The sequence below is a fragment of the Bombus affinis genome, chromosome 3, assembly GCF_024516045.1.
Source record: "Bombus affinis isolate iyBomAffi1 chromosome 3, iyBomAffi1.2, whole genome shotgun sequence".
Classification (NCBI taxonomy): domain Eukaryota; kingdom Metazoa; phylum Arthropoda; class Insecta; order Hymenoptera; family Apidae; genus Bombus; species Bombus affinis.
This window is the reverse complement of record NC_066346.1, coordinates 9,307,754-9,319,475: the sequence shown is the minus strand read 5'-3', so window position 1 is coordinate 9,319,475 and position 11,722 is coordinate 9,307,754. Positions and strand designations below refer to the sequence as shown.

Below are 11,722 nucleotides of genomic sequence, written 5' to 3'. Positions count from 1 at the left end.
AACGAATATGATACTAAAAACATTTACTTATATGACTAATGTCTTGTATACAGCGAGATATCTATAAAAAACTTGTTCAACGATGGAATAAATACGCGCTAATACATTGTTGAATATCAAAAGATCTATTGTATTCAGCTAATCTTACTGTTTTCATTGTTATTATTGTCAAGAAAAGAATTTAATGATTGTATTATATTTTATTCATGATATTAGAAAATTTTATAGGAAGTCATTAGTATAGACATTAGCATTATTAGCTTGCTGGTAGATATTAGCATTAAAGAAAAAATTGCTTTATTACTACTTCATTTTTATTGCACTTGGACGTTAATGAATTTTTCAGAATTTATCAATTAGATTTATAAATTAGAGAGAAATTTTTATTTAAAACTAGAATTAGTTTGTTGGTTTGACTTTTCTAAATAGGTACGACTTGTAGATATAGTTTAGTTAAGCAAATGCTATAAATGCACGCATATCCTTTCATTCATATCTATGATTTGATAAAATGATCAATGGTTCTCAATAGCGTGGACAACATAAATTAATTTTTTTAATATTTAAAAATTGATGCATATTAATTTTGTACCAGAAGAATACTTTATTAAATACCTTTATACGGTACAAAATAAATACTTTTATAAAAAATATAAATTCTCAATACAGAGAGTACATCGTATACAAATTACATATACTTATATAAGTATCATACATGGTAGTATTATGTAAGAAAAATATATATGACATTGGTTTTGTGACATCCTTCACGTTGTGATAGTTACACATTTGTATAATTACCCATTCATCTTACAATTTTGTATAAGTGATTATGTACAAGCCTTAGTTTGAAAAATATGGTAGATATAGTATAGACTAATAAAGGTACCATTGAAGTACATGTCCTATAAATTTAAAAAAAAGGGAGATATTTCCCGCTTTGTGCGTTTATTAAAACCTTTTTGTTTTTTATAGTTTGGCATAGTGGTAGAGGAACTATTGTACTTGGTATGTATGTTACGACATTCCTTTCTTATTTTTAAGACTAATATTACTCTACAAAAATGATACATATTAAGTTTGTATACATATGTACATAATGCAATGAAAATTAAATAAATCCGATTTAGAAGATATAATTGAATATAATATATCCACGCGTTAATACTTTTCATTTTGTTAATCAAGCTCTAATTTTCTTCTTACGACACTCTCTTATGTATACTGCTCAACTGTATCGAGAGACTAGTATTCACACTATATTTCCGAAAGTAGCCTCTGTTTTTTTTCTTTTCTTTTCTTTTACAATGAACAGTAAGGAATGTACAATATTAGATATTGTGAATTAATAAATGTCTTTCTACACGAAACGATCCATAACAATAACTTACACAGGCAAATATTACAAACTAAATGCAAGAATAAATATACGTAATATGTAGATATTTTTAGCGTAGAGAGATACCATTAAACGTATCGTCTATTTTTTGGTACTTTGCGACATCTTTGTCTCCCGAAGATCGCAATTATACAAATAACTATTATTCCTATCAGCACTGCGCCCACGGCCCACGCTGCCTTACTAGTATTTGTCTTTGGTTTATTGTCATTTCCTATGCCTTGGGTGTCAAGTGATGGATCAAAAGGAGCCTCAGTTGTCACTGGTTGTAGTGGATTACGATTTTCTGGTTTTTCGACTTGTTCATATATAGGCGATTTAAACTTTAAATCTTTGCTCGAATTAGTCACAATATTTATATCGCTCTTTTTATCATCCTGTCTACTTAGAGACTTTCTATTTATTATTTCTGTTTTTTTCTTTATAGTTTGTTTCAAAGTGGCAATTGTAGTGGTTGGCGGAGCATCAGTAGTCGTGGCATTTATTTCCATAATTAGTTTCTTTTCTAGTTCATCTAATTCTGACTCTTTGGCTGTAACTGCCTTGTATTGGAGATCCTCATACTGCTCGTCAATGAAATCTTCCAGCGGCGAGAAAAATGAAAGTAACGAATCCAGTGAAATTTCATCTATTTCTAAATATTTATTGACTACTTTCATCCAATCATCGGCACCTTGCTGAATCATTTTTCTGTTAAAAAAATGTTCTTAATTTCTTTCTTACAAAATTGTTGTAAAATTTTTGTTTATAAGTAGTACTCACAAAAAATTAATATTTATCTGTTTTCTTACGATCGAATCATATCTAATTTCTGTGGATTCCATCAGATATTCATACAACTGAAATGCCAACATTGTACCAACTAGTTTTCTGTAAGAGAGTAATATGCAATAATTTATCGATACATCAACGTAAATATGTTATTGTCTCGACATTGTTATTATTACTTACGGCAAATATGGCTTATTGTTCGTGATATGATCATCATTTAAAAATGTGGGTAAATTAGATCCATTAGATTTGATTCCTTCATATTTTTCCCTAGAATGAAAATTTTAATAAAGTTTATTAGTATTAAAAAGCTCTCAAAATATATTGAATATAATCTTAATATTCCAAGCAATTAGTACCTATATTGCCACCAAGATGATATTAAATCTTCAGGATTTGTTAAGTTTTTTTCAATAGCATTAATTCTCCACATATCTACAGATATATAATAAGCAATCCGCGGTAGCGTATTCAGTGCAGTAATCATAAGAGATATAATTAAATTTTGATCATTATTGCTAGAGTCATCGATAATACGTGTGTAATTTAACCAAGCAGGACTTGCCGCTAAAATACCGAAGAGTTCCGACACACCTTCTTCTAGCGCTGCAAATAAAATGTTAATACTATTTGTAATGAGTCAAATATGTATTCGTTGTTAATATTTTACCTGAATATCGATTAGCCGTATTAAGTATTGGAGTATCCTCGACAGATAATTGATTGAACACAATCTTTCCTACGTTTTTGTGAGTAGAGAGATAGTTACTTATAGTAGGTTCAAAGCAAGTAGATACCCTGTAATGTAAAGATTTAAATTAACTGTTACGTCGCATGGAATCCGTGCGCCGTTCTTCATTGTCTAGCTGTCAAGGATCAGCGTGCCGTTATTTGGACCCTCATTATAGAACAGTCCTTGGGTTTATTGCACGTTCTTACAAATTACGGAGAAAGCGGATATTTGTCTAACGATAAAGTAGGTTTTTCCTATAAACAATATTACCCATGGGTCACGTAGGTAGGAAGGTGCTTCCGCCTATGAATCATTCCTAACGTTGGCCATAACCAATGGCTCATTCGGTTCGTTACTCTCAGGTACCTTTCGGTTCGTAGAGGGTAACGGTTCGTTACTCACTTTCCTAACGAAAAGTGTGAGCAATGAATCCGCTTTCTTCATACAACAAAGACATTCACTCCGAGCTTTCCTTCGTAATCACACAAGAACGAACTTCGCTTGTTCTCACAACTACAGAGCAATCACTTGATCTTTAGACTTATTCCACAGTAACATTCTAGTAACATTCAAAGCTCATCAGTAACGGTTAAAACCAGCTAGAGTTAAAACACAGTTCGTAGAACAGAAGGAGTCAGAAGTCAAGTCAGCAGAATCGCCAAGTCGAAGACAGTCAATTGACAGAAGATACATCATTACTCATTCATTGTTGTTGTACTCATTCATAGTTTGTCATTCCATATATGCAACATTGAAGTTATTGGATTATTGAAAATATATATTGACCTGTTAATATCAGCGTTATATTCATTCAACCACCCTAATTGTCTTAACCGAAATAAGGGATCGAACGATTCGTGACGTCGATTATTCAAATCATAATAGGAATTTACGACTCCCGTTGAACGGTCGAAAATACATTAACTTAAATAATAAAAAATGACAATTTTTAAAACATTTACTTATAAAGTACCTCAAAACAGCATCTTTGCAGAAATTAACTAATTTTGAAGGACACTGTCCATAGAAATAGCTATTTTTCCAAAAATCTGCTTGTGGCGCTTGACTTAGTATTTGTGTACTCATAGCAGAAGCAATTTTGTACAGTGTTCTTGCATGAAGTTTCTAAAAAGAAATTTAGTTACACTTTCTGTACAATTCATGTATCATTAAGGCAACAAATGTAACTATTACCTTCTTCCAAAGATTTTTTTTAATATTATACATAAGATCTGGATAAGGTGTTACATCAACTGATATAGGAATCCAGTCGTTTCCTTGCAAGGTTCCTTTTGGAATAAATGCAACTTATTTAATATATTCGTATTATTCATTTAAGAGTATAATTGAACGGTGTTATAGTTTACCAAGTAAGTATGCTGGTATTGTATCATTCATAGCAATATCATACTTCTGAGATAAGCTACTTATTACGAATTTCAATATTTTTTTATGAAGATCGACAATCCCATTCCATATATATTCAACTTTATTATAACCATCACCATATCCACTTAAAAGTTCCCAATATTCTTTAACATCCTTGACACCTAAAATTGAATAACATTTTTACATTTAATTAAAAATTGTCAACTTTAAAGTGTACAAAATACAATTTATTTTCCGAAAATATTTACCATTTGCTTTGGCAGCTTTATCAACAAGTGGTAGGATAACAGAGAAATTTTTAACTAATGAAGCTAGTTCTTGATGCCATGCTATCCAAACAGTGTTCTTATTTCTAATATCATTACCACGAGGCAGTATACGTTCCACATCTAAAGTTCTCAATATATATGTAATTAATTACCATGTAATTGTGCATCTGTTTATGATGGATTGAAATTTCTGTTACCTTTTCTTGTGTGATTATTTAAAATTCCTTTATGAACTGTAGATAATCTCAGCAACTCTATGGTCCCAGAAAAATGAACAAGCTACAAGTAAGATTCTATTAAGTTTATTTAAATAATTGTTTTTGCTCAAGTAAAATGAAATCTCACGCTTTTAAAATCTTCGGTATCCAATAAAGCATCGCCTATTTTTTCAGCAACATCATACTTGTATTGTAAAGATTCATCTCTGATATCAGCTTTTGAAATGTTACCAACTTCGTCTTTTTGTAAGTTCTTAAAGGAGGCATAAGAAATTAATTCGTCTTCCTATAAAAAAATTATTGTATTAATAATTTTGCATAATTGGATATTATTTGCATATTTATGCATTATTTGCATATTTGTTGAATTATGTATTCTGTGCTTATAATTTGAAAAACATACCCATTTTGATAATGTTTCATTCGATGGTGAATTGATGAATTCCCATTCCGCTTCAGCTGTACTCATACAAGTATCCTCGTAAGCGAATTCGGTTAATTTTATGAAAGCTCTAGTCTTTTCATCTTCTACTGACGCAACCACATACACTATCAGATTAAAGATTATGCAAACCCATTTTGATGGCATCCCTTTACGGTGAAGAAAGAAGATATTATTATTTATAAAAATAAGAAATATTTACTAAGTCGTAAAAGAAAATATATTAAAAAATATAAATAGAAAATTGTCAATTCATTCAATTTCTAATTTTAATAAGATACTTGATTATTTTATTATAAAAAAGTGGATAGAAGTAAATAATTAAAATATGTCTTACACAACGCGGGAAATTTTTAAATGTTAGGCATACGCGTATAATATCTGTTAATAATATCTGCGCCCGTTGAGGTATGTTTTTGTTATAAAACATTGATTTTTATGATAAAAACTGTACATTGAAACGTATTTGAATATATTTTGTCAAAGCAATTACTTGTTCTTAAGCGACTCATTTCATTATGGTCATCCTTCTCTGTGAAAATTATATATGTAACTTTCGTAATCATGAGTCAATTAAAGTCTAAAATACTTTCCCTTTTATTTTTTTTTTATTTTCACGAGTTCAACGAGTGAGGTATTCCACAATTTATTGTGGATAGTATACTTGATCTTTATTTATAGTTCAAAAAAGAGATCGCGAACTAACACATTAATTTTTGACTATATCGATTGATGCATCCAGATCCGTATGTATTTTATGGAAGTATGGTGTATTTTATACTCTATACAATTTTCTATTTTGACGCTGTATGATCCTGGATAAGATCTCGAATTCCCTATTTTCTCTTATACGTTTAAAATTATTATTTTGGTTTTTGAAATATAGAAACTTTAATACAGACTTAATGTATTTTAACTATATATATATATATATATATATTCCTTCGATACTATATATATGCATGAGCTATTGCTATGTTTTCTTGGAAGATCAAGCGCGATTTTATTATTCATAGAAGTCGGCATAATAATCATGAATCGACCAACTGTACGTAGTCACACCATATTCGCATATTTAATTGCTTTCAATTTGATACCATGCTCAAGCAAATAATTCTGTTCATAAATGTCGTTATGGGAACTTATTGACATCTTGAACTGAACGACCATCGGTCTATATGTATATTTTAATACGTGAGTAATATTATTTACACGTCGTGAATGGGAAAATCGAGAGAATGCAGTGAGAACTGATGCACTTTCTATTAATTAACAGATAAACGAAAATGAGCTTCATTGCTCACTGCTATATAGCTTGGTGGCTTACTGTCTTTATTTTTTGTTATTTGAATCTTATTATTTTCAATTATCTTGCAGATATAGTAATAACATGAAAATTATTATAACAGAATTAATAACGGAAAAATTTCTTGTCGTATCTAATTATTAGAAAAATTCATCTAATGTTGTTTTTTATTAAATACGTAATTGCGTAAATATGTTGTGTAATTAAGATACGTATAAAAAAACGTTGATCTGAAAGACAATGGAAAGCGTCACGATGATAAATAATACATTTTGAACCCATGTACATCAGGGTCATCAGACTATAAATGAAATTTCCCTATTAATCATCTTTGCTTATGATTAGAATCATTACAACAAAGTCCAATGAAGATCTCTTTTTAATTAATTAAAATGTTGTGTGGTATGTATTATATGTTAACTATTTAAATGCATATGAAATGTACGTTAGAATTTAGGCAACGTGACAATATATGTAAATAGATACATACATATGTCATTTAAATGAGAACTATCGTAGAAAATAATGAAAGGAAGAGATTTGTTTTGTTTAAACTGATTCAACCGGTACTGGGTTTCATCATTGTGAATTCCTTTAAAGTGTATATTTTTTCATATAAATGGACTCGAGTCATGTAAAAGCTTGGAATACATGACTATCCTTAAAAATCGGGAGTCCCTATAAATACAATAAACTTTTGCTACACGAAAAGGAAAGATTTCAAGGAAATGAATTTTAAAGAAATCAATGGATATTATTCCGAATGGCATTGGTGGCGAACTGGGACAAAATTTTGTGGGTATCGCTAGATGAGATAATAGGCCTGAAATATAAAATCTTGGTATTGGGAAATCATGCGTTCCGAAGATACAGGTGCTTAAAGATATATATAATAAATCCTTGCTGTTATTAGGTTGGCGACAGTGTTTCTGGCAAGATTTACCTAGCCCAAACCAACACCAATACCCCTGTTTAAGAGGAAGTGATTATTTTTTTTACTCATTGAACATTTTTAAGCTTAATATATACATACATATATTTATCCCCCAGCTATATACATTATCTATCTTCACATTATTATACTAATTGCCGAACATGGCATCTAATAGTAATAAAAATCTATTACATAAAGATCTATACTTTCTGCATGCACGATTTCTTAACACTACGATCTTATATCTCAGATCTACTATCTCATCCCATGATATCCATCAAATTTCATCTTCATCGGCGACCGGTACCTTTCAAAAGTACAGCCAGATTAATGTTAACGAAATAATGACGCATTTTTATTATAGATATATAACGTAAATGCTTTTTAATGAAATATTTCAGACTCATAAACAAGTATTCGCGCATCAAAATTAAGAGGGATTTGCAAGTTGCCATGTGTGTGCAAAAATAGCTGTGTATAACAACAATAAACCTTCAGCCAGTATTGACTAAATGTTAAACGCATTAAAGACAGAGCTAATTTTGTTTTATTTTCCACTTAGATTTAGGCGACGAGTAAATACAGAAAATGCGTCTATATATAAACAAAAGAGAAAAGTTTAATATTGATTCCCAGAAACCGACATAGCATTTAATTACGAATTTAAGATATTTACAATTGATTACCAAAGATTACATAAAGTCTACATACTACTTAAATTGGAAATATCGTAATAAAGAAATTACTCTAGTAATTCTTATTAGTATTTAATTTTTTATTAATTATTATTAGTATCCTAGTATGAAAATAAATTAACTTGTAATTTTTCATAAAAATTATATATAATCTGCTACTCTATAACTGAATATTCTATGGTTATACTAATAATTGCTGTTTGGTCAAATTGTTCACGTAACTAATTGTATGTTACTAGACGCTTAGAATTTTAAGCACAAATATCTAAAAATAAATCATTTCAAAATTGCTTAAAGTTTTGTAACATTCGATGTGTACAACAAATTATATCCAGCATCGTTCCAAAGATGATTTGCATATTCGTGTCTGCACCTTGGGAATAAGTCCAAAATAATACTGTGTTAACATATAACTGCAACGATTTTCCGACAATGAAATACGTCTTTAATTTTCTTTTCATAAATCAAAGACACAGAATTTAAAAGATGCATACATACTTTCATAACTTATTGTTTGTATTAACACTAATGTTACATGATTTTAATAGTAATATTTCGATAAACAACCAAACTCCCATAGTAAATGGAATCCAAATATAAATAGCGCGAAATTCAAATTATTTTTAAGAAATTGTTTTTAAAGTCGTTTAGTAATCTCGGGGTATATTATAGATTTTATCTTGGAAAGATATATATATATTACTTCGTTTTCTTCGATATCGCAATCATCGATTCAATAACATTGACTAGAGAAGTAGAGAGCAACGAATTTTCGTTTCGCTTTCGTCTATGAAACTCGATCGATCCATCTTCGAAATCAAATAAGTTCAATGAAAATTGTAATTGATATGTTAACGACTACTGAGGTTGTTTTTTTATGATTAAGATAAGTTCATGTGCATCAATTATGAGTGACTTTGAATAACGGAAAATTTCTTGCATTTAGTTCAATTCATACATAGTAAGTGATGCAACGCACGATATTTGACGCATTGTTATTTTTGGCCCAATTACAAATTTTTAAGCTTTTATATTTTTAACCTTTACAATTTACATTATAACAGTATTTTAAAGCACTATTTACATTTATTATTTGCATTGATGCGTTAATAATTGTAAAAAATACTTATATTTGACATATACATATGTTTCTAGAACTACCTTAAAATCTTTAGAATACGAATGGTACTAAAATATATAAATTCAGAAATAATAAATTATTATGAAATTTAGAATTGAAATAAAAATTAAAAATCTTTGTCTCATTCATGGTGTTCTTGAATAAAGTGTTCAGAATAAACGATAAAATTTATTTAATTCAAGGCACAAAGAATAATCAATTGTGACTTGGACCATTGTCAAAAGACTAGATCTAGTTTAAGTTTCCTGATCTTGCTCACCTTAGCTAGCCGAGCGTCGTTTCGCTCGACGTTCACGTTTTCGATTTTGTTTCCGATAAGTGGCTTCGATTTGTGTGACGAACAAGGATCAACTGCACGTCAGAATGCGTTCGAACACGCAGAGGAAAAGAGTAAACGTATGCACACAAACGTGAAGAAGTTACTCGCGTCTCTCTCGTTGGAATGTTTTCTATTTCTCGAAAAACCAGAAGTACGACCAAAGATTGTCGTAAAAAACGTAGAATGATTAAAATCGAACAAAAACTACTGCGGATATGCACAGTAGTTGATTGATTATCTCACTTTTATCTTATTGCAAATAATATACAACTCATCACGTGTATACTATATGACTATGATCAATATGACTATTTGTTCAAAGTTCGCACGATCCAAATTCCTTTACATCATGCTAGTCGTCTCGACAGCATACTCAGCGTACTGTACTGTAGGTAGTGTAGCGTGTGACGTGTGACGTATACACAGTCATCGAGAATATAGTTATATAGAGCATATTATTCAATGATTTTGTGATTTCTCAAGTTAGAGTAGAAGTAGCGCAGACGAGGTACATATAAACCAAGCTAGACTTGATAGATAACTTTTTCATATCTTATGTTTTGGTCATATAACTTCTTTATCATTTTCGTGTCACATGCGACATTACCGATTAAGTATAGTAGTGACTATAGAGATGTAAAAACAGAGTGCGTTAGCCAGCTGAAAAAGCGATATAGTAAATGTGTAAGTATAACATCACCAACGAACTAGCATCAGTGTGCATGTCTGACTAGACAAGACAGAAGACACCTCTATGTAGCTTTCTTTTTCTATTCTCCTATCGCATCCATTTACACATTAACATATGATTCATGTGCTCTATCTTTATATCTCTATAGTAGTAAAATCATAGACGAGGTATAAGCACAGACATAAGGTACAGGAATAGTGGATCCCCACTAGAACAGGATTACGAAGAACTTGTCCTAATAGAACTAGTGAGGTCCACTTCCTATAGGCGGAACTACTGACCAATGTTACGAAGAACATCAAATTATAGCTTCTAATCCGACCCGAAGTACCAATCGGGCAGACTTTTTAGACTCTGCAAGCGTCATCGACGCGATAATAACTTTTGCAACTGGACATGAACAGCGAGTAGTTCTCGACCAGTAGTACCAAGACAAAGGTGTCCTTGAAACGACTTACGAATACAAGGAATTATCAAGTACACGTTGACTCACGCGCGTCCGGGATACGCAATTATGCAAAGGAATTGAGCAATTGCGAACCGATAAACCGCGAGAACAATTTGTTCTATGTAAACGAGAGGGCCAAAAGAGAAGAAATTTTTAGTTTCCGTTTCACGCATTCCAAAGGGAAAAGAATTTATATAATACTTCAGTTTGTAATAATTATAGTTTTCGAAATTCTTCTACAAGATTTTTTATTTTTATAACCCATTGTAGTATTTTATAACAATTTATAAATTTTCTTAACTTAATTCTAAGTATATACCGTTGTCCAGCAATTAATCATTAAATATATAAATTTAATATTTTCACGCATACCATTCTGTTTTACTTTCTAATATAAGATTATGTTAAAGTATTGTTTTCGTTCAATTATTAATTTGATTACTTATATTATTTTATTTAATAACGTCTGTAATTTGTATTTAATATATAATAGAATTCAGTTTATTTAAATCTGTCATATGACAAATACTTATATCCTTACTATTTACGATTTCTCGTTCATATAATAGTTCAGATAAATGAATCTAATGATCAGAAGTTTATTTATTTATGAATTTTAAGGTGTTCCCATTCAGTATAAAGTCGGAGAAGTTTCTTTAATCGATCACTGATTAAAGTTTTGTTTGAATAAACGGACTGATTACAATCGTCGCGATGCAACACGACGTTATAAATTGTAGAGGGCGTGAGAAACACTATTTTCGAGGTCGGTATTTCAGAACGTTAGATACGAAGCTTCATTTAATGTCACATCTATCCTGTTCTTTGTCAATGGTGGAACATTTGCAGTGGTTAAAATTGGAACTAAGTTTTAATATGAAATTATTTTGAATTGAATTTTATTATATAAATTAATAATAGAAATAACTCTTTCTTTTTTAAATATAAGATTTCATTCAAGTGTCCT

At 30.2% G+C, this 11,722-nt stretch overlaps 1 protein-coding gene across 1 annotated transcript; it reads right to left on the bottom strand.

Moving 5' to 3' along the window:
- Positions 1–580: 580 nt before the first annotated feature.
- On the bottom strand, positions 581–10,009 carry LOC126914336 (angiotensin-converting enzyme-like). The gene is made up of 13 exons (XM_050718127.1): positions 9,557–10,009; positions 5,183–5,370; positions 4,907–5,065; positions 4,759–4,840; positions 4,541–4,681; positions 4,271–4,453; positions 4,098–4,192; positions 3,877–4,028; positions 2,841–2,968; positions 2,530–2,776; positions 2,351–2,440; positions 2,162–2,269; positions 581–2,089 (listed from the first exon to the last, which is right to left on the bottom strand). The coding sequence occupies exons 2-13, from the start codon at positions 5,366–5,368 to the stop codon at positions 1,468–1,470; spliced, it is 2,193 nt and encodes a 730-aa protein (XP_050574084.1). The 5' UTR covers positions 5,369–5,370; positions 9,557–10,009; the 3' UTR covers positions 581–1,467.
- Positions 10,010–11,722: the final 1,713 nt, after the last annotated feature.

Excerpts from the sequence above, each read along its gene's own strand:
- LOC126914336 (XM_050718127.1), bottom strand. The coding sequence starts at position 5,368 with ATGCCATCAAAATGGGTTTGCATAATCTTTAATCTGATAGTGTATGTG. Across the intron at positions 4,682-4,758 it reads AAATAATCACACAAGAAAAG|ATGTGGAACGTATACTGCCT; the intron begins GTAACAGAAATT and ends TGAGAACTTTAG. Across the intron at positions 2,969-3,876 it reads TGCAAAGATGCTGTTTTGAG|GGTATCTACTTGCTTTGAAC; the intron begins GTACTTTATAAG and ends TTTACATTACAG.